The sequence below is a fragment of the Macrotis lagotis genome, chromosome 1 (genome assembly GCF_037893015.1).
Source record: "Macrotis lagotis isolate mMagLag1 chromosome 1, bilby.v1.9.chrom.fasta, whole genome shotgun sequence".
Taxonomy (NCBI): domain Eukaryota; kingdom Metazoa; phylum Chordata; class Mammalia; order Peramelemorphia; family Peramelidae; genus Macrotis; species Macrotis lagotis.
The window spans coordinates 587,510,435-587,534,754 of NC_133658.1; the positions used below are offsets into that span (position 1 = coordinate 587,510,435).

A 24,320-nucleotide genomic window follows, 5' to 3' on the forward strand; every position below is an offset into this window, starting at 1 on the left:
AATGGTGATATAAAAAAAATCAATAAAAACTTATTTTAAAAAAATCATTTGGAGTTCCTGATTCACTACTATTTTTCAAGAAATCAGAACTGAAAACTATTTTGATTTATTAAAAACCAAAGGATAAAGTTGGAATATACCATTCACTTCTTAAAAGAAACTCCAGGGGCGGCTAGGTGGCACAGTGGATAGAGCACAGGCCCTGGAGTCAGGAGGACCTGAGTTCAAATCCGGCCTCAGACACTTAATAATTACCTAGCTGTGTGGCCTTGGGCAAGCCACTTAACCCCATTAGCCTTGCAAAAAAAACTAAAAAAAGAAGGGGAAAAAAAAGAAACTCCAAAATGAAAAGTTCTAGGAATGTCATAGCAAAAATCCAGACCTTTCACATAAAAGGAAAAAATACTGCAGCATGCAGAAAAGAGTTCAAGGAACCAGTCAGGATCATACAAGAGTTGGTAGCTTCTGTGATAAAGAGAAAACCTTGAAATACACTGTTCCAAAAGGCAAAAGATACAGGCTTGCAGCTAATAATGACTTTGCTTGCAAAATTTAGTATAATCCTACTTGGGGGAAAAAGTAGTCCTTGAATGGAATATAGCACTTTCAAGCATTTCTAATGAAAAGAGAAGAGCTGAGAAGAAACTTTTAAAGTTTAATTTGAGAGTTTATTTTAATTTTTGGCTTTTGCAAGGCAGTAGGGTTAAGTGATTGCCCAAGGCCACCCAGCTAGGTAATTATTAAATGTCTGAGGCCGGATTTGAACTCGGGTCCTCCTGACTCCAGGGCCAGTGCTTTATCCACTCTACCACCCAGTTGCCCCAAAAAAAGAGCTTAGAGAAAACTTAGAAAAGTAAATTTATTTAAGCAACTGGAAGTTTTTTCAAGACATACTGGGTATCAGACACTGTGTTAAGACCTAGGAATGATGGTAATTGGGAAGAACTCTATAATGATGTAACCCTGACATTCTCATAAGAAACAATTATTCTTCCAGTATTTTGCTGTCTTCAGAAGGAAGGTACAGGGTAAGTTGGTTCTATTTTGAGGGCTTAAAGAGGAGCAGACAGAAGAGTTCAGATGAGAGGAGAGAAGTTAACAGTCAAGGAGAAGGGCAAAGACAGCAGGGAACAATCTTAGTGGGTATCCCCTTGGTAGGCTCCAAACGTGGAATGAGGCAGGGGACTTTGTATTCTATTCAAAGATCCAGAGCCTTTCAGAGTTCAAGCATATATAGAAGTTTAGACACGTAGCCAGCCTGCACCAATAGAATACTGCCCTATCATCCACAGAAGAAGATATGAGTGTGCTTGGGGCAGAGACCTAAGGGGCTTTGCAAATTGCCTAGCACTAAGGAATGAGGGACTGTGCCCAGCAAGTGGCTTGGCAGTCAACATGGTTAAACCTAGTCCATAGGTTTATTAACTTCAGCTCCGTGCATTCAGGGGTAATGATCCCTACTAGTCAAACCAGTTTTCACAAATTCACAGTTAGCAATTCTGATTTCCTTACCCAATAAGACCATTATAAAACTTATTAAAATACATATAAGAAAATACAGAAAGAAGTTCAGAAGAAAGCACAGACTAGCAGGATAGTTATAAATATAATCTGTAGAATTATATGGGTTTTCTGTGAAATGGGCATTGCCAATTTCACCTAGAACTTTCTTTTCAGGGCCTGAATTAAGCTAATGGCAATGTGGAAGAAATGAGATGTAAGGAAGAGAAAATACAGAGGCAGAAATCAGGAAGATTTAGTTCCTCATTGACCCAACCTTCTACATCATCCTGCACATCTAAAGAAAACTATGAGATTACAAGATTAGCCCTTGTTGACTTGGGGATTTGGTAGTCATCAGTAATATTAGAGGAGTCAGAAGAAGGTGTAGGTATCAGGAAATAAAATTATAAATTCTGCTTTAGACATATTTAAGTTGTAGTTCTAGAAAGTCATCCAAGTAGAAATCTATCCACCAGTTAGAATTATTGGAAATAATGGATTTCTAAACTCTCTTAAGAAAGAATTGTTTCATCCATTCTAGTTTTATTCCCAGCACCTGGCACAGCACCTGGCTCATAGTAAATACTTAATAAATACTTATTGATTAATTGACAAGATTACTGAGGAGGTGAATGTGAATGAGTTGATTTCAAGGAAAGAGAAGAGTAGAAAAAGTCAATGTAAGGACAGAGGACCATCCTTACCTCACTGAATCCCAGGAAGTACAGACATCTTAACTGAATCAGGTCAAAGTAGACGAGGTAATAAAATTTCAAAGGACCATTGGGCTTTGGGATCATCAGAGAAAGAAAGTTTATTCTGTATAAAAAAAAAGCTTGCTTAAAGATCAAGTTACTTACTCTTCTTGAATTACATATAAAAACAGCAAGCTCATTTATAGTTTTGCTCATTGGAGTGAATGTTTCACAAATTTGGGAGCTGGGAATTCCCTAGCTCCAATGAGAAGGCCTAAGAGAGAAAATTGCTCTTGGTAGAAGGAGAAGCCTCCTACTTTCTTCTCCCTTTACCAACTTACAAGTCAGACTGTTCTGGTAGGAAACTATATCCAGGTGAGTTTAAAGAGAGACATGTGGAGGACAAGCAGGCAACAAGGTGTCTGGAGATGAAACTGACCAGATCCTAACTTCCTGAACTTGGAAAGATTTGGAAATCCTCTTGTTAGGAATATCTGCAAAGCTACTAGCATTGTTCACCTGAGCCTGAGCAGCCACATCAGTGCCAGGGCTGAGAAACACCAGAGACCAGCCCAGTAAATGAAAGAGAGCAATCTAAGGACTCTCAAAGTACATTAACACTCCAACAGAGAAATACACCAGAAGGGAAGTATGAAGTGAGGCTTCTACAATTTCTTCTAGTTACCTAGGAGCTAGAAATTGCCCCTTTGGCACACAGATTCTCCGACCCTGTGCCTTCCTCCCATTTTATTATATAATAAGCCCACTCTCCCCAGGGAACTTACGTATACCAGAGGAAGCGGGGAGTGGTAATAGTTGAGATTGTTATAATCTGCTTAGTAAATTCTTTCTACAAATTAATTAGGTCTAGCTGATAATCACTGGGAAGTCCACTATGGGGGCTTATCAGTGACAGTATGAGAAAATCCTGTGACCCTCAGGAGAGTAGTAATTAATTACCTTTTGGGAACTTGGCTGCAGTATGAGTTGTAGAAGTAGCCATAAAGGGACAACGTAGAAAAGAGGGCCAAGGTTGGAATCTTGGGAGAAAGCCCCAGGGGCAGAAGGTACTTCCAATGTGAGAGGTACAATGTCCATTGTCCAGAGGTACAATGAACTTCCAGGCTGAAGAGCTTTCTAAGGCATGATAAATAAAGTGCTATAGAGAGAAGTGCAGCCTTAAGTGTAACCCCCAATAAATTCTCAGAACCTTTACTAATACTAAAACTATATCATTGAATCACTAAATCTTAGAACTGGGAAACAGCTCATAGGTAAAATAGTCTAATGTATACCAAAATGAAAACAAAATGAGATAATCCTTATAAAAGTGCTTTTGAAACACTTCAGTATGTCATGTATTGTTATTTTAATATAAATACTACATAATTGCAGCCTGAAAAGAAAATGGAAAAACAACTTTTATGAAATTGGTTCCAGGACTATGCTTTGAAAAACAGTTTCTGACATTCCCAGTAATTAGGAGAGAATAAACTGTAATTATAAATTTTTTCAAGGTTTTACATTCCTGAAAAAATATGTTAAAGTAGATGACAACAAAGTATAACAAATGTAATAAAGGCCATTGGCTTCCCCCCTTCTGAATTGTCCAAAAGATCTAGTTTGGGGGCTAGCTTTGAAATTTGTAAATCACAAAAATCAGACTCATAAATTCAAAGGGGAACTTCAGATTATTTAGTCCATATTATATCTTAAAAATAATCCCAACAAAGTAGTATTTCCTGGTTCTGTTTGAACACCTATAGTGATGAAAAAGGAACATACTACTACCTCCTGAATCATCTCATTTTTATTTTTATGACAAAGTATTTCCTGGGGGCAACTAGATGGTGCAGTGGATAGAGCACTGGCCCTAGGGTCAGAAGGACCTGAGTTCAAATCTAGTCTCAGACACTTAATTACCTAGCTGTGTGACCTTGTGTAAATCATTTAAACCAATGCCTTGCAAAAAAAAACAAAAAAAGTGTTTCCCTTACATCAGGCTTAAATATTCCTCTTTGCAACTTTAGTCTTTTGTTCCTAGTTCTGCCGTCTGGGGCCAAACCAACTGGCTCTAATCTTCCTTCAGATATCACAGCCTTTTGAATACTTGTAGACAGCCTGATATCATGTCACCCCTACCTCTTCTCTGTTCTTGCCTCAACAACTCCAGCTCCTTCAGCCTATCCTGGTCATCATTCTCAGTTTACAGTCTAGTTAACTAGGATTTGTCCTAAAAATGGATTTGTTAGAATTTTACACAATCCTCTAGACAAAGAGAAAATGTAATGAACTAAATCATTTCCTTTGTTCTAGAGATAGGATTCTATTAATCCAGAAAGGGAGGAAGGAACTTTATTAAGCATTTGCTATGTGCCAGGCCCCGTGGTAAGTGTTTTATAAATAATTATCACATTTGATCCTCACAAAAGCCCTGAGAAGCAGTTATATTTGTGTGCCTGTTTTACAGTTGAGGAAACTGAGGCAGGCAAGAGCAAAGTGACTTGACCAAGGTCATAAAGTCTAAGGTCAAATTGGATCTTGAGTTTTCCTTACTCTAGCACTAGTGCTTTACTCACAGACCTCACAGGTAAAGATACCATGTCACACTACTAGTATAACATAAAACTTAAATAATAATAAGACCTCCATGTTATTTTCATATGATCTATTTTCTACTCATGCCTTGCCCACCTTGTACTTAAAAAACTGGGTTTTTTAAACTCCACTATAGAATTTTACACTATCTGTTACATATTCTCTCACACTTATCATTACATACATGATACTCATCCTCTGCTTTACATTTGTTTTCAAAGTCTTAAGTTGTTTTCTTTCCTTCTCACCCATATTGGTCTTTTAGACCACATACTTTTTATTCCTCTTAGAAATTATTTGTATTTCAACCATGAAAAAACTCATAACTCTTATGCTGACTTCCCCTATAGAATAAACTATATCCTTTCTTTGAAGTCATCTATTTTCTTAAGATGTAGAACATTCAACTTTGTCAACATCCAGCTTCCCCTCCATATCAATCACAGACTCTAATATCAAGTGGTCATTTTCTCCTAACTGTTTTTTTAGGTTTTTGCAAGGCAAATGGGGTTAAGTGGCTTGCCCAAGGCCACACAGTTAGGTAATTATTAAGTGTCTGAGACCGGATTTGAACCCAGGTACTCCTGACTCCAGGGCCAGTGCTTTTTCCACTGCGCCACCTAACTGCTCCAACATTCATCTTTTTGAAAGCTTTTGAGTTCCATGTTTTTCTACTACCCTTTGTTGCCTCTCCCCTCCCCATGGCAGCAAATGATCTAATATAGGTTGTACATGTTCAATCATGTGTAACATATTTCCTTATTAGTCATGTCATGAAAGAAGAATCAGAAGGGGGTGGGGGGTGGGGGGAAGCATGAGAAAGAAAAAAAAAGTTTTAAAAAGTGAACATAATATGCTTTAGTTTTCAATCAGATTCCATAGTTTTTTCCTCTGAATGTGGATGGCATTTTTTCATCACAAGTCTTTTAGCATTGTCCTTGATCACTACTGAAAGGAATTATTTCATCATGTTTGATCTTCATACAATATTGCTGTCACTATGTACAAAGTTCTCCTGCTTCTGCTCACTTCACTTATCATGAGTTCATGTAAGTCTTTCCCGGCTTTTCTGAAATTCCCCCCACCCTTGATTTCTTAGAGAAAAATAGTACTCCATAACATATACCACAACTTGTTCAGTCACTTCCCCAGTTGTTGGGCATCCCTTAAATTTCCAATTCTCTGCCACTACAAAGAGAGTTGCTATAAATATTTTTGTATATGAACATGTAGAACATTTCCCTTTTTTTTTATGATCTCTTTGGGTTACACAACAATGTTGTTGGATCAAAGGGTTTGATTGCCCTTTGGGTAGAGTTTGAAATTGCTCTCCATGGGGCAGCTAGGTGGCACAGTGGATAAAGCACTGGCCTTGGAGTCAGGAGTACCTGGGTTCAAATCCGGTCTCAGACACTTAATAATTACCTAGCTGTGTGGCCTTGGGCAAGCCACTTAACCCCATTTGCCTTGCAAAAACCTTAAAAAAAAAAAAAAAGAAATTGCTCTCCAGAATGGTTGGATCAATTCACAACTCCCAGTTTTCCTCCATCCTCTCCAACATTAATCATTTTCCTTTTTTGTCTTTTTAGCCAATTTGATAGGTATGAGATGTACCTTAAGAGTTATTTTAATTTGCATTGCTCTAATCAATGATTTAGAATATCTTTTTCATGTGACTATAGCTTTAATTTCTTCATCTGAAACTGCCTGTGACCATTTTATCAGTTGGGGAATGACTTGTATTGTTAGAAATTTGACTTAATTCTCTATGTATTTTAGAAATGGGTCTTTTATCAGAAGCACTAGTTGTGAAAATTTTTCCCAGCATTCCTTTTTTATTTGCTTTCACATGTTTCTAAAGCATTATGTGAGATTACCTAATACTTTTCCCTGACTCCACTTGGCCTTTCTTTTCAAAACAAGGATGAGAAGCAAGCTTACCTAGCATAACTGACTCTTACCTAATAACTACCTTCATCATTCACTCACACTTGTGGAGATAATAAAGGAAATAAGCCCTGAAATCTGACTAAAATAGATTCGTGAACATATCTCCACATGCCAAAATAGTAATATGTAGAGAAAGGAGACCTCTGACCTTCTAGCCTTTCTCATTTCTAACACTCAAGTCTTCTCACACCAAACAATTTGTATACCCACTGGCTTTCCTGATGTACTCAAGACTCATCTCTAAATCTACCTTTTACTAAACACTAACCATTCACCTCCTTCCAGGCATCTCTGGGTCTTTGAATAGAACTTTGCTCAGTTAAGTCCCTTCCCAGCTGTGAAGGGAACCTTCCTACCCAATTAGTAGCACTTTTCCTTCTCATTCCTCTACCTCAGACTCCCAACACTGTGATGCCCTTTCCTTACATGTTTCTTCCTTACTTGCTTCTTAGTTCATGATATTCTTCCAAAATTCTGAATTCAACCCAACATCTTGGACATTTTTCTTGTTTTTTGTATGTTGCTTCCCCCCAGACCTACTCCTCAACTTAGCTTCATTTCTTATATACACTCCCAAAACCATGTACCCTGGACAGTTGATGAATTCTTGTTCCTCTATACTTCTTTCAGTGCAACTCTGGGTGTTCAGTCTTATAGGCAGTTTCAACTAGGTTTCAAGTCCATACATTTTGGCCACCCAAATATCTTGAAATTTGGAATTCTCTTAAAGTCTTCAAGTAAAGTGTCAGTAGATGAGGGAAAAAAAGCAAGGCAGAGACACAGCTAGCAGATTGAAGTATGTATTAGAAACACAAATGAACTTACAATGGTGTTGGGAAGGAAAATATAGGGGACGGAGCCAAGATGGCAGTGTAAGGCAGAATTTCCCCACACACACTCAAAAAAACAAAAAAAAATATGACTAGCCAAAATTTAGAGGGCCAGAACCCACAGAAAGAATGAGTGATACGTTTTCTCGTTCCAAAATAACTTAGAAGTTCCATGGGAAAGGTGTGTTTCACCAGGACCTGGGGGTTGGAAAAAAGCTCCAGCTGCAGCCCAACCCAGAGATCACCAGCAACAGCTTGAAGGGGCAGGGAGAGAACTCTGCTATACCAGAATGAGTGTGGAGTGAGGAGCACTGGCCACAGAATCTGCAGCGAGAATTGGAAAAGGAGCCTGTACCCCCAGAGACAGTAAGGGAAGACTGCAGAGATTTCTCTGCTCTCCCTCAGGGTAGGACTCTGCTGAGAGCCTACACTTAGATCCAGCTTGCAGTTTGGGTTTCCATAATAAGATAGCAAGATCCTCCTTATTAGCCCCAGGGCAGAGGGAAGTACAGGGGCCATCTACATATCAAATCATAGGCAAGAGAGCATAAGACCTTGGAGGAATAAAGGTCCCAGAGGGTGTCCCCCCCAAAAAAAAAAACCCAAACCTTGGAATGGCTGTAAATTAATCTTGGGCAGAGGAAATGAGAAAACAAAAGAAAAAGAAGCATCTGACCATAGAGCATTACTTTAGTCCCATGGAAGATCAAAACACATACTCAGATGACGACAAAATCAAAGTTTCCATATCCAAAACCTCCAAAAGAAATAGAAAATGGGCTCAGACTGTGGTTGAGCTCAAAAAAGACTTTGAAAAGCAGTTAAGGGGGGTGGAGGAAAAATTGGGAGGAGAAATGAGAGTGATGCAGAAAAATCATGAAAATCAAATCAAAAGCTTGGTGAAAGATATACAAAAAAATACTGAAGAAAATAATAAGTTAAAAACCAGTTTAGACCTAATGAAAAAAGCAAAACAAAAGGCAAATGAGAAGAATGCCTTAAAAAGCAGAGATAAAAAAGCTCTCTGAAGAAAATAATTCCTTCAAATGCAGAATGGAACTAAAAGAAGCTGATGACTTTGCAAGAAATCAGGAAGTAAAAAACTATTCCAAAAAAGTCAAAAATTAGAAGAAAATGTGAACTATCTCACTGGAAAAACAACCGACCTTGAAAGCAGATCCAGTAGAGATACTTTAAAAATTATTGGTCTACCTGAAAGGCACGATCAGGAGAAGAGCCTAGACTTCATTTTTCAAGAAATAATAGGGGCAGCTAGGTGGAATAATTACCTAGCTGTGTGGCCTTGGGCAAGCCACTTAACCCCATTTGCCTTGCAAAAAAAAAAAAAAACCTAAAAATAAAAAAATAATAGAGCAAAATTGCCCTGAAATCCTAGAAGCAGAGGGTAAAATAGAAATCGAGAGAATTCACTGGTCACCTCCTGAAAGAGAACCCAAAAGAAAAACTTCCAGGAATATTATAGCCAAATTGCAAAATTCCCAAATCAAAGAGAAAATTCTAAAAGCTTCCAGAAACAAACAATTCAACTACCAAGTCTCCATGGTCAGGATTACACAGGATCTGGCAGCATCTACATTAAGGGCCCGTAGGGATGGTGGAATATGATATTCCAGAAGGCAAAAGATCTTGGTTTACAATCGAGAATCAACTACCCAACAAAACTGAACATTCCCTTTCAGGGGAAAAGATGGACTTTCAATGAAACAGGGAACTTTCAAACTTTCCTATTGAAACAACCAGAGCTGAACAGAAAGTTTGCATAGAGGGAGTGGAAGAGGACTATGAGGAGCTTAATGATATTAACTGTTTGTATTCCTGCACAGGAAGAAGATATTGATAAATCATATCAGTTTTCTCATTTTTAAGAGCTGTTAGAAGGAGCAAATATAGACAGGACATAGGAAGGAGCAGAACATAATGGTATTAATATAGTAAAAATATGGAGTCAATGGGTGATTAAAGAAAAGTACTGGGAGGAAGGTAAAAGAGATGAAGAAGAAGCTAAGAAATTTCACATAAGAGTCAAGAAAAAACTTTTTCAATGGAGTAGAAAGGGGGAAGGCAAGGGGGAATGAGTGAGCCTTCATTCTCATAAGAAATGACTCAGAGAGGAAATAACATATGCACTTAATAGGGTGAGGAAATCTATCTTACCCTAAATAAAAATAAGAAGAAAGGGATGGGATAAGGGGGAAGGGGAGAATAGGTGATAGAAGAGAGGGAAGATTGAGGGAGAGGGTACTCAGATTCAACACACTTTTGGACAGGGCCAGGATGAAAGGAGAAAGAGAATAGAACAAATGAGAGTGGGGAGAAATATAGAGGAGGTACAGCTAGTAATAGCAACTGTGGGAAAAATATTGAAGCAACTTCTCTGATAGACTTATGATAAAGCAATTCACCCCAGAGACAGAGCCACTAAAATCTGAATAAAGACTTAAGTACAATTTTTTTTCTCTCTCTATTCTTGAGGTTTCTCAGCTTCTTGGGGGGGGGGAGTTGTTTACTCTTATGTTTATTATTATAATACATTCAATTTACATCAATGTATAGCATGGAAATATGTAGAGAATATCAGACAGTCTTCTGTGGAGAGGAGGGAAGGAATGGGGGGGTTGTAAAATTAAACCTTACAAAAAATGATAGGTACATATTACTATTGTGTATAATTGGAAAACAAATAAATGTTAAAAGGGAAGGAAAATATAGGTGTTTACTATGGTATCAGAAAACTAATATCTTATTGAATCTCCAACAGATTAACTTTAGCTTACCAAAAGCTATTGTCCATAAAGAATGCTTTGTTGGAACAAGAATTATGTTAGACTATAATGCAGTAGTACCTATCCAATTTCAGATTAGTAAATATTGTCCTATGATTGGTTTGCTGAAATACCTTGTTTCAATTTTAAAGGAGCAAACAAAAGTCATTTATAAAGTTAGGAGTATAAAAATTGAAGTCCTCATTTTCATTTAATGTAAATAGAGAAATGTTTATAACATTTTGAAGAAGGAACTCTTATCACCCAGATAGTGGGTTTTTTTTAAATTTTAAGAAAATCTGGAGAAAAGCTTTTCCTATATTTTTTAAACTTTGACAAACAAGATATCTGATGTTATTATTAATTATTATTATTGTAATGCCCTCTAGTGGTAGTACAAATCAAATTCTTAAACACTTCTATATTTTATTAATAGCTAGTGTACTTTAATGGAAAGAGGAGTGTATCTATTTTTGGATGATAAACAGCTAAGCAGGTTTATATTACCAAAAAAAACTATCCCTTGAGAATTCATGCATTTGCTTTTATTTGATTTTTTAAAATTATACCCTTTTGCATAGAGTTTTGTGCCACAGGTAGAGTAAATTAAAGCCTTAATTAAAATACAAACAACTCTGGCAAATAATAATTTAAATGAATTTAAATTTTAAATGTTAAACTAATTTAAATGTTATATTCAGAAATATTTAGGCTTACATAATAGATTTCATATCATCCTAAGTAATAGTGAAATTTCTTAAAATAAAAGAAGTTACTCTAATCCCTATTAGATTAGCATAGGGAGACTTAAGGTTTTTATTCTCAGAGATTTTAGTATATGAAACCCAGCAACTCATACCCTCTTCTTATACCTCCTAATTTCCATATTCCTATAGATTTTCAATTATATCTTCCTAATGATTTAAAGTAAAAAATAGTTGTGCTCATGGTGTATGGATCCAACTACAAATATCAGATATGATCATTTTACTATTTATTAGTTATTGTTAAAGTAATTATGAGAGAGGAACAGAAATTGAAGTCAAGTGACCCAAGCTCTGTTACTCATTAGCCATTTAATTATAGAAAGTCACTTTGTCCTATAGAGCCAAGATTATTCATTTATTAAGATCAAAATATTTATACTACCTAACTTCCAGGATTGATTTTAGTAAAGTGTTTTAAAAACCTTGAAGCAATATGTAAAAATGTGAGTGATATTATTATTATTATGATTGTTGTTGTTGTTGTTGTTATTATTATTATTATTATTATTATTATATTGCAGCTAGGTGATGTAGTAGATAGAGCACTGGGCCTGAGGTCAGTAAGACCTAGATTGAAATTAATAGTATATTAGTGTAATGGAATATTATTGTGCCTTTAGAAATAATGACAGGACATTGGATAGAGTGTCAGGCCTGAAATCAGGAAAATCTGAAATCAAATCCATCCTCAGACTCTTACTTAGCTATATAACCCTGGACACGGCATTTAACCCTGTTTGTCTCAGCTTCTTTATCTGTAAAATAAGCTGGAAAAGGAAATGGCAAACCACTCCAGTGTCTTTACCAGGAAAACTCCAAATGAGATCACAAAAAATTGGATATGATCAGAACAACATTTTCATTATTATAATAGATTGCAAGTTATATGTAAAACATATGCATAAATGTGTATATGTACACACACATATACATATCTGTGTGGATAGCTCCTCAAGCTATCTAACCTCAGAATTAACCAGGCTCTTTAAATCCCATAACCTTTTCCTTCAGTCTGTTTCAGCCATATATACAGATGGCCATATACAAGATCTCACCATTACCCATAGTTGTTTCATTTCACTAATTTAAAACTCTGACATAGCTCTATAACCTCCTAGATTTAATCTCTCTTAGGTTTTAATTCATTCCTGATTCTCATTGAGACCTCTAATCCTTCTCCTCATCTCCCCACTACTTTCTCTTTTTTTAATGTTATTTTATTTTTTCCAATTACTTGCAAAGATGGTTTTCAATATTCATCTTTCTGTAAGCTTTTGAGTTCCACTTTTTTCTACCACCCTCCCAAAGCAACAAATAATCTGATATATGTTATATGTACATTCATGTTTAACATATTTCCATATTAATCATATTATGAAAGAAAAATCTCAGCTAAAGGGGAAAAAACCATGAGAAAAGTGAAGTAAATCTAAAACAAGTTTTAAAAATTGAAAATAGTATGCTTTTGGACATGGATGGTACTTTCTATCACAAGTCTTATAGAATTGTCCCTGGTTACTGAACCTGCTGAGAGGAGCTAAGTCCATCATAGTTGATCATCACAATGTGTACATTGTTCTCCTGGTTCTACTCATTTCACTCAGCATCAGTTCATGCAAGTCTTTCTAGGCTTTTCTGAAATCCACCCACTCCTGATTTCTTACAGACATATACCATAACTTGTCTAACCATTCCCAATTGATGAGCATCCCCTCAATTTCCAGTTCTTTGCCACTACAAAAAGAGCTGCTACAAATATTTATATACATGTGAGTCTTTCCCCCCTTTTTATAATCTCTCTGGGATATAGATCTAGTAGTGGTATTGTTGGATCAAGGAAATGGCTTCACTAAGAATCGAACTTGAGGCGGCTAGTTGGCACAGTGGATAAAGCACCGGCCCTGGAGTCAGGAGTACCTGGGTTCAAATCCAGTCTCAGACACTTAATAATTACCTAGCTGTGTGGCCTTGGACAAGTCACTTAACCCCATTTGCCTTGCAAAAAAAAAAGAATCGAACTCAGCACCTTCTGTGTGTGAAGCAGACATGATAACCACTACACTATGAAACCACAGATGATTGTACACTCAGTGCAGCCTTTGAAGCTAAGATGAAACAAAGTATGGATCAGTTCTCAGCTGCTTGTGCTCATTTTGGTTTAACAATTAACACCAAGAAAATATAGGTGCTCCATCATCAGCACCACACCATCCATTTGTGGAACCATCAATTACAGCAAATGGAGAAGTTTTGAGTACTGTGGACAAGTTCACTTACTTGGCAGTGTCCTTTCCAAGGAGGTACACATTGACAGTGACACTCGAATTGCCAGAGCTAGCTCAGTTTTTGGGAGGCTCTAAAAGAAAGTGTGGGAGAGAAGAGATATTAGACTGACCACCAGATTGAAAGTCTACAGTCACTGTGCTGACCTCCTTGTTATATGCCTGTGAAACCTGGACAGTCTACCAGCACCATATCAGGAAACTGAATCGCTTCCATTTAAATTGTCTTAGCAAGATTCTGAAGATCACCTGGCAGAAGATACCAGACACTAAACTGTCTAGCATTCCACATTACCACAGAGAGTGCAACTACGATGGGCTGGGCATGTTGTTAGAATGCCAAACATAGGCTTACTAAAAAAAACTGTTTTATGGAGAACTCACATAGGGCAAGTGCTCACAAGGGAGTCAGAAGCAGCAATACTGGGACACCCCGAAGGTCTCCTTGAAGAATTTTAGAATTGATTGTACAGTATGGGAGACAGGACTACCCAGCATAGTGTGCCCTCATCAGTGAGGGGGCTGCACTCTATGAAGAAGGCAGAATGGAAGCAGCTCAAAGGAAACATGACATCTGTAAGATTAGAGTACTCACCCCAAATATTGCCATGAACTATTTGTGCCCAACCTGTGGTGGAACATTCCGAGCTTGTATTTAATCAGCCACAGTAGGATACACTATAATTTGTCTTAAACATAGTGATGTCATTTTGGTCCTCTTCCATAACGAAGGACAAGAACCAACAGATTGCAGTATTGGCTCCAGGTCACTCTGCCTGTAGTCTCTCCCCATTTCAGTCTATCTTCTCCACTGCTACCAAAATTACTTTAAGTACAAATTTCATTCCTCTGCTCAATAAACACCAATCATTCCTTATTGCTTTTACAGTATATGAAGTTTTCTGTTTAGCTTTGAAAACCTTTCACAACCTTGCCCCAACCTAGTATCATTGTAAATGTTTTCCTCTCTTGCAGCTCTGCTATTCAGCTATACTGACCTTCTCCCTGTTCCTCATAATCCTCTTATCTTCCAACTCTTTGCCTTTTCACAGGCTGAGATGCACTCCTCTTTGGAAAATCTTGACCCAGACCAGTGTCCTTTTAATTCATCTTCAGTGTTGGAATGAAATGAAGCACATAGGGTCATTCAACAGTTAACAAAAGAAGTTTACTCTTTTCCATAACATAAAAAGTATATTCAGTATGGGTACTCCAAATCCCCTTCCTCTCTCTCTGGAAATGTATCTAATCAGAAAGGAAGGATGTGGTGACATTAGATTTGGGTGCAGTGCAAACTCTGAAAGGCCTTGACTTCATGTCTGTATGTATTTTTAAAAAAAAAACCTTTAAGAAAGCAAAAAGTCTTATCAGTTTGGTCTGAGGTCCTAAGAATTTAAGTCAAGAAATTCACTATTTGAGGCTTATTCTCCTGGGCCAGTCTAGTCCCAGGGACAGCTTTTTCATCTTTTAAAGAAATGCTAGGTAACTTGCATAAAAAAGGGATTAAGAAAGATTGCTCCCTCTCACCATTCACCTCTGTTTTTCCTTCAAGGCATAGCTCAAGCTTCACCTTCTACAAAAGCTTTTCCTGATTCCCCCAATTGCTAGGACACTCCTTCCCTACCTTATATTTAAATGTTTGGGGTTTTTTTTCCTCTTGATGTTATTCTACACATACGTTCTTGTGGTCTTCCTCTGTTTTCTTTATAAGTAAGGATTATTTTATTAATTTTATTTATATTGTCACTATTGTGCACAAAGTAGGCAAGTAATACTTGTTGATTGTTTCATTAAATTCTGTAATCTTCTGATCTACGAAGAACATTTAGAGGATTGAAGATCTTGTTGCCAGCAAAGGACAAATGGAATATTCTGTTAACTGCACAGAATATTCAATGCTTATGTTCCTGCCATAGTCAAGTAATAACTGCATCTGTACACAGGTCAAATTGATCTCTCTCCCAGAAAATGAGATGATAAGGTACAGGATTTAGATATAAAAGACAATATTATAAGCAAACTAGAAGATCAAGTAATAGTTTAGCTGTCAGATCTATGGAAAGGGAAGCAGTTTATGACCAAAGAAGAAATGAAGAACATCATTAAAAACAAACTAGATAATTTTGATTACATTAAATTAAAAAGCTTTTATCAGTCATCAAAACTGTTTGGTATTGGCTAAAAAATAGAGTGGTGGACCAGTGGAATAGACTAGGTGCAAAAACAGGAGACAATTATAGTAATCTGCTGTTTCATAAACTCAAAGAGTCCAGCTATTGGGATAAAAACTCCCTCTTTGATAAAAACTGCTGGGAAAATTGGAAGTTAGTATGAAAGAAACTTAGATTAGACCAACACCTAACACCCTTTACCAAGGTAAGATCCAAATGGATACAGGACTTAGACATAAAAAAAACAATACTATAAGCAACTTAGAAGATCAAGGACTAGTTTACCTGTCAGATCTATGGAAAGGGGAGCAGTTTATGACTAAGGAAGAGTTGGAGAACATCACCAAAAACCAACTAGATGATTTCAATTACATCAAATTAAAAAGCTTTTGCACAGATAAAACCACTGTAACCAAGATCAAAAGAAAATGTAGTAAATTGGGGAACAATCTTTACCACAACCTATTTCTCTGTTTCATTTGTTTATACTTATTTGTTACAAGGTATTGTTTATTCCCTTCTCAATCATTGCCTTTTCATGGTAGAGGCAGAGTAGTCTCTCAGACTCACTGAGAGACTCAACAGAAACTATTAGCTATGCCATGTAGGGTTATCCAAGACTTATAGATCATAGTGGAGAGTTCTGATAAGTTATTCTACTAGAGAAGGAAATGGCAAAAATTCCAGTATCTTTGCTAAAAAACAAAAACAACAAAAAAAAACATGAACCCATCACAGTCCCCAATCTCCACAATGTGGAAGGGATAACTTAAAAATATGACAGCAGAAGATGAGCTGCAGGGATCAGAAAGGTCTAGCATGCATGGAATCATGATGAATCAGATATGACTGAATGACTAAACAACAGTTTATTTGGGAGGGATAAGAAGGGAGCATTCATTGTATGGTATGGTGGAGTAGTATTGATGAAGTAAAAGAAAAAGGAAGAAAAAATAGAGATTTATGTCATACACAGAAGAGAACAGAAAGAAGTTTTAGAAACATAATTAGGGCAATATTGTAATTATCATGATAATTAAAAAAATACAAACTACAGATACAGCCCTTGCTTTAGGAGCCAAGTGTTGTAAAAAGTAAGGACAGTGTCATAAGAGATACTATTTAGTTTGCCTGTTTATTTCAGTTGTCAGTATAACACTCCCAGAAGTTTCCCATCTAAATAACAATAGTAATGTAGTATCTATATACGTATGTGGTATTTCTTCCAACTGGATTACAAACTCCCCAAGAACTTTTTTGGTTTCTTTGTGTCCTCAGCACTTAGCATAGGATTATAATTGTTGATTGATTTTTGGTATGATTGACCTGCAAGCTTTGACTAAAATTACTAATTGTCAAAAGCATTAAGTCCAGCAGATAAACTAAATGACCTACATTGTTTCTTTTGCAGGTTGCTGTATAACTGCCATGATGATGCATCTAAGTTTGTCTATCTTCTAGCCAAGCCCAACTACAGCTGTCTAGAACAAGATGATTTTATTCCTTTACTTCAGGTATTTTTTTACTTCCTTCTGAAAAGTTTCCATTTCTATAAAAATGTGGTTAAAAATAACTACAAAATATATTTAGTAAATCCCTACTTTAGCAACTAGTCATATGGAGCACTTCCAACAACCAGATAGATGTTAAGCAAAAAAATTTAGAATGGCCAAATAGCTCTCACAAAATCCAAATATTTAATTCATTAAATCATTCCTAAAGGACCTATGTGCATAAATTTTACTCTTATTTTATACATATTTATAATGCCTTTATTTTTTTGGTTTCTAAATCTGCCAGAATGTAGGAGCAGAAAACTGAAAGCATAAGGAAAGTGGTAAAGTGATTGATAGCTTGTAAGCTCCTTTTGCCCAATGAATAAAGTAAACTCTCACTGTCTCTAAAATGCCCCTGCTCCAAATGGTACACACTGAAAAATCAGACCAAAAAAAATCAAATCTCTGTTATCTATAAAAATGAAGGGAAGATGGATAATCCCAAATAGAAAATTATTTTTTACATTTGACTTTGGAATGCTAGATACAACATATCCTCTCATATTAGTGTCTTTTCACGTCTGTCTCCCAGACCTGTCCTCATTTCCACTTTTTAAAAAACCCTAACCCCACTGTTAAGGCTCTCCTTCACCCTAGGTGGCACAATGCAGAGAGCACTAGCCCTGGAGTCAGGAGGACCTATGTTCAAATGTGATCTCAGACACTCAACACTTACTAGCTTATGACCCCTGGGCAAGTCACTTAACCCTGACTGCCTCATATTCAGGAACATTTCCCATCCTACAGATTAATATCTGGACCAAGATAGCTCCAGAGGAGAAAGTGAGGCTGGTGACTTTGCACACCACCCCCTCACTCAAATCCAATTCACATGCATGTCATTGCATCACCTCCCTAATGTCATATCCTTCAAAAACAACAGGTCGAGGGGGCAGCTAGGTGGCGCAGTGGATAGAGCACCTGCCCTGGAGTCAGGAGTACCTGAATTCAAATCCGGCCTCAGACACTTAATAATTACCTGGCTGTGTAGCCTTGGGCAAGCCACTTAACCCCATTGCCTTGCAAAAACTAAAAAAAAAAAAACTTCTTTATATTTACTCTTCACACATCTATGTAAAGCTCTTTTGGCCAGGCTAGATTAATTCCCTCCAAGTTAAAGATTCTCACAGAACTGGAAGGCAGAACTTCTGGTACAGTTGGGTGAGCAATGAGAAGAGAGTACCTACTGCCACTGGGCTCTTATGCCAACTCTCCTCTTGTTCCTCTAAAGAGAGTTCTTGAAATTCCAGTTCTACCAGAAGATCTATGTTCCCATTCTGATAACATGATAAGAATTCTCTCTTTTCAGCTTGTCAAAAATACAAATCCCAAATTCCTTAACAATATGTGCCTCCTCAGAGGAAATTAGTCTAACCTTACTGGAAGAAATGTTCCATAAATACCTTCATTCATTCATAGATCCTTAGACTTATTTTATACACATTTCTTATGATCTTGATTTTTTGGTACCTATTCCTACCACAGAGTAGAAGCAGCATATAAAAGTAAGGCAGATGGCAGGAATAAGAAACTAAATACAAGCACATTTTATCAAGGTTTTGATGTGTTAACAATCTTTGATGAGGACCATAGAAATAAATTCAAAAACCAAAACCCTTGATTGAAAAGAGAAAGATAATGTAAAAATAGTCTGGGTTTTTTTGCTCCCTTTTTAATGGATAGTAGCTAGTCCACAAAATTTGACATATACAAAGGGCAGTTAGGTGGTGGAGTGGCTAGAGCCACTGGCCTTGGAGTCAGGACAGAAGTTTGAATCCAGCCTTGTACAATTGACACTTACTAGCTGTGTGACCTTTGGCTAGTCACTTAACCCTGAATGCCTCGCATCCAGAGCCATCTCCAGTCATCGTGATTCATATCTGGCCACTGGTCCCAGATGATTCTGGAAGAGAAAGACTGGTGATTTAGCACAACACCCCTCACTCAAACCCAATTCGTGTGCTTCTCATGGCATCACTTCCTTGATGTTGCAGTCCTCCTTGAGAGTGAAGGACAAACTTCATATACAAATGTCTAACTGCTTAGTTACTCTTTTAAGATTTCTTAGTGTCTCCAAGCTTAGGGAGAAGAATGATTATAATAGGAATCTTCCTGACTTCATCTTTAATTGTTTCTGATGTGACTGAAATGAGAGAAGCAGTCTGGTGTAATGGGAAAGAATGCTGGACATGGAGCCAGGAAAACCAGGATTCACATCCTGCCTTAGATAGTTATTAGCCCATGGCAACCCTAAGATCTCGAGAAGTTTCTTCAGAAAGGGGCTGGACTTAATAGCCTTTAAAGTCCATTCCCAATCTAAGTCTGGATGCTGTGAACCCTTAATCTATGATTCTATGGCCTGGCCTTTGCTCCATAAAATATGAAAATTATATTTAGGTCTTGAAATACTGCTAATCAGCGAAAAAAACCAACTAGCTACTTAGATTAATAAATAATGAAAAAAAAAGATTATTTTTTTAACATTTTTCTTGACTTGTTCTTTCTAGGATGTAGTAGATACACACCCTGGCCTCACGTTCCTTAAGGATGCTCCAGAATTCCATTCCCGCTATATTACCACAGTAGGTTGACTTTTCAAATTTATAAATAATTGAAACTTCACATTATTTTTCTTTTTAATGTTATCAACCAATATTTCACTATTTAAGATCCTTATGAGAAAGGTAACAAAGATAACAAATGTTTTAAGTGGGGAAGCATATACTATATGATTAAATTCATCATTTATTTCATCTGTTACCATTTTAAAGTGTTTCTAGCACTTGAAAAGGTGTTCCATATTCATAATTAAGGGTAAAAACTATTGCCAATAAAAATTAGAAATCTCACCCAAAATTGTCAGTGAATAATCTTTACAAATTTCTGCCCATCAGCTATGGACAAATAGCGCAAATTATATCTTGTGTTGTTCCCTAAATATTGAGACTTAACTGAACTTGAACATTGTTAACAAGACAGAAGAGATTATTTAGCTGGCCTATCTAGAAAATGTTCTGAGTCAAATAACAGCTTCTCCATGAAGATTTTTCTGAACCTCCCAACCAGAAGTGATCTCTCTTTCCTCATTATCTTTCATGATATTTCCTCTATATTTTCCCTAGGCATTTATGTTCAATTATTATTATGGTCATTTGTGAATATATATTATCATCTCCAATAAGCTTTCACCTTTTTATAACCAGAGTTTAGCACAGTAACCTGCACCTAAAAAGTGCTTAAGAAATGTTCATTGTTGGGGTCGGCTAGGTGGCACAGTGGATAGAGCACTGGCCCTTGGAGTCAGGAGTATCTGAGTTCAAATCCAGCCTCAGACACTTAATAATTACCTAGCTGTGTGGCCTCGGGCAAGCCACTTAACCCCATTTGCCTTACAAAAACTAAAAAGAAATTCTAAATGTTAAGCAGAAAAGTAAGGGTAAGGGTCATTCAGGATAAGGGCACTAGTCATTCAGAAATGCATATTCAGTATTTCATAGCACATTTTTTTTTTTACTTATGGAAATAAGTAATTATGAGCCTTAAAGCATAATAGAGAGTATTTGTGTGGAGGGTACAAAGGATAATGGATGTGCTGTGAATATCTAGCACTATAGAGGATATAAATGGTGTTACCCTGGTACAGAGTACAGAATGGGTACAGAGACAAGCTAAAGAATGATGGGGAATTCCCTCTCTCCAGCCATCTCCTGGAATAACAGGGCATCTGATACATTCTTGACTTTCTGTCAATTTCCCCTTTCAGATCAATTGTTATTCTCCGTCTCACTCTAACCAAGAGAGAAGAGTCACCAGTGAGTGGTGAAGAAGTGATGAGAATCTTGGGGGAGTGAGGCAGGAGAGAATACCCACATTGTTTTGAAATTCATGATAGAAAAAGAACACTCTTCATGGTCCAACATACTTTAGATGTTAAAACAGACTTCAAAAGATTTAGAAAAGAGTTAAGTAGAATTCCAGTGGCTTAGAGAGTCTAAACAAAAAGAAACAAAATGATGGAGTTCAATAGTTTCCAGAATCTGGGAGCTGAGGAGTACAAGACAAGGGAAGGGAGGAATTTAGAATTATTTCCAGGAACCTATCCCATTAAATGACTTGATATAATAAATAAGCAACATACCTCCATATCTAACGTCTTATTTTTATGTTCAACTTTTAAAAATGATATATACATGTTATATATTGTAAAGTATTACTGAATTCATACTAGCTTTTTATCATATTTTCTCAATAAATACTAACAGAGCAATTACTGTAATGTAGGCTCCTTCAAAAAAATTTTAAAAGTTTGGAAATTACTGTTATAATAGAAAACATACTAGAATAGGATTTGGATGATTTGAATTTGAGTACCACTAGTTCTGTAACCATAGTCAAATCAGTTAACATCCATGTGCCTTTCTTTATTTCCTCATTTGTTGAAAAAGGTTAATAACAGTAGCACTATTCAGTTCCAAAATTATTTATCACTTACCTACTGAGGTAATTTGTGAGGTGCTGCAACAATACAAAAAAGATTTGGCATAGACCCTGATCCTCAAGAAATTGTCTAATAATACAAAAGAGTATACAGAAATGATTTTTAAGTCAAGAGAACATAAAATAAATACAAAGAAGTCCAGATAAAATACCATGAAAAATAAAATTTTAGGCAGGAATTATCAAACTTGGGGGCAGCTAAGTGGTGCAGTGGATGGAGTACTGGCAAACCTGAGTTCAAATCTAGCCTCAGACACTTAATAATCACCTGTGTGACCTTGGGCAAGTCATGTAACCCTATTGCTGTGCAAAAAGCAAAAACAAAGGAATTAAACTCTCACTTGACCAGGGCCTGGGGGGAGGGCAAGGGGGAACGGAAGTAGTGGGGAAAGTGAAGACTAAATGGAACTTTTCAGATGAAACCTAAAATAATGAGTCTTTAAGAGATGGAGATAATTTAGATATGAGGGATGCTATTGTACAAAGACAGTTAAAAGAAGACAAAATAAGCACAGTAGACAGTGAAGAGTTAAATTTAGCTGGAATTTGGAGTATTTCAAGAGGAGTAGAATGAGATGATGTCTGATAGTCAAGGTTAGAGTCAGATTATTAATAATAATAAATTTATACTTTATTTCATGGTCAGTGGGGAAAGAGAGAATAGTGGACCAGAATGTCAGTTTCTAATTAAAAGAAAATGGAACATTCATAGGGCATGATGAAATCCAATGTGCAAACATCCTTAAATGCAGCTGAGGTGTAATAAAGGAGTAGGTCACAGGATTTCAGAATAGTGGGAAATTAGGAGCTTAAGGAGTTAGAACACCAGTAGGAATATTGGAGTCCCTTGGTAGAAAGGAAAGAATTGTGGAAGAGAAAGAAAGATGATGAACCAGGTGCTGAATTTGCCAAGAAGAGAGGATGATTTAGGGGATACAATAGCCGCCATCCTTTATATTGGGTAGATAATTTTTATTGAGTTCAAATGGGAGAGGTTGCTGATTGATGGAAGCAAGGAAAGAATCTGGAAACAGTAGTGGAGACCAAGAAGTAATCTGATTCTTCATCTAAGACCAATATGTCCAAGGCTATGAGAAAATATATAGCCAATGTTGGAAAGAAGCAGTTGCCAGATCTCAATAGGAGCTAGTATGTGAAAGGAATGAGTCAAGAATGTATAAAGAGGGGTAGCTAAGTGACACAGTGGATAGAGCACCAGCCCTGGAGTCAGAGTGCCTGAGTTCAAATCCAGCCTCAGACACTTAATAATTACCTAGCTGTGTGGCCTTGGGCAAGCCACTTAACCCCGTTTGCCTTGCAAAAAAACAAAAGAATGGATAAAAGAGAAAATGAGGTCATAAGACTAACCAACTAGAAGAATATGTGGCAATCTAAGAATAAAGTCATAACAAGGGCAAACATAGGCATGTCAGAAATAAGAGAGTTGAAAGAGAAGAAAGGAGAACTTCAGAGTTCAGGATTAAATATGTTTTGGCATGATGATGAGATTTATAAATATCCTGGTAAATGAATGAAGAACAGGTGAAATGGAATTCATAGGAATTGAGGTATTAAAGAAACTATTAGTTCCCTCAATAAAATCCAAAAGTAATGTTCAGGATCCAGCAATATGTTACTTAGGGAAAACATAGTCTAGAAGATAGTGAGTGTAATCAGGTTTAAAGAAAATTTTGTGAGAAACCTAGATAGGTAGTTATCCAAAAATTAAGGATGAAACTGTGAAACAACAAGAAGCAAATGAAAATGCTAATGATTAAAGACTCCTATAGATTTGGGGGGTGGAGCCAAGATGGCGACATGAAGGGATGAGTCTTAAGAGCTCTCTGATAAAAACTCATAAACTAAGGACTCTAACTAAACTTTCGAGAGACAGAACCCACAAAGGGAACCAGTGAGGCAGTTCTCCTACTCAAGGTAACCTGGAAAAGAGCAGAAAGGCTCTGCTCCCCGGGTCAGAGGGGCTGCCCGCAGGAGGGGTGGCCCCCCAGAGCGAAAGAACTTTAGCCTCCCTGAGGCAGCCCCAGGGCACTGGGAGCCACGGCTCACAGCAGCGGGGGAGTTTCCTGAGCTGCACCCTGAGGAGCACCAGGCACAAATTGGGGAAACAGCAGGGGACCTCTGCCAGAGCGAGCACGTGGAGCCCAGCCCTCAGGGCACACAGCCAGCAGCTTGGTCTTTCCCCAGCCCTGATCCGGGAAACAGAAGCAGGTGGAGCAGGAGCCTCCAGGGCATGAGCCCATTGAGCTGAGGGAGGAGAGTGAAGAGAGACTGCAGAGTTCTTCTGTCCTCTGCCTCTGAAACAGGACTCCAGGGCTCTGACCACATTCAGATCCTGATCTCAGTCTAGCGCCCCCCCCCCCCAATAGAACAGCAGCGGCCACCCCACCTTGGCCCCATGGCGGGGGGGGGGGGGGGGGTGCATATGGTCATTCACAGACCAGGAGGGAGGACAGAGCCTCACACACTGATACCCTTGTGGGAGTGCCCCAAAAGCTCAGGAAGCACCCCAAAACCAGGCCCAGGCTGGGAAAATGAGCAAGCAGAGAAACAAAAGGAAGACTATTGAAAACTATTTTGCAAATGAGCCCAAGAAGGATCAAAATACTCAGTCTGAATATGAGGAACCACAAGCTCCTGCATCTAAAGACTCCAAGAAAAAACAGAAAT

General features: G+C 37.4%; 1 protein-coding gene across 2 annotated transcripts in view; it reads left to right on the plus strand.

Moving 5' to 3' along the window:
* Positions 1–24,320, plus strand: part of PPP2R3A (protein phosphatase 2 regulatory subunit B''alpha) — a 147,897-nt gene that overhangs the window by 72,883 nt on the left and 50,694 nt on the right. For both annotated transcript variants that reach the window (XM_074214829.1, XM_074214830.1), the window contains 2 exons: positions 16,991–17,093; positions 19,643–19,717. In XM_074214829.1, coding sequence (XP_074070930.1) covers positions 16,991–17,093; positions 19,643–19,717 — 178 coding nt within the window. The remainder of the gene's footprint in view (positions 1–16,990; positions 17,094–19,642; positions 19,718–24,320) is intronic.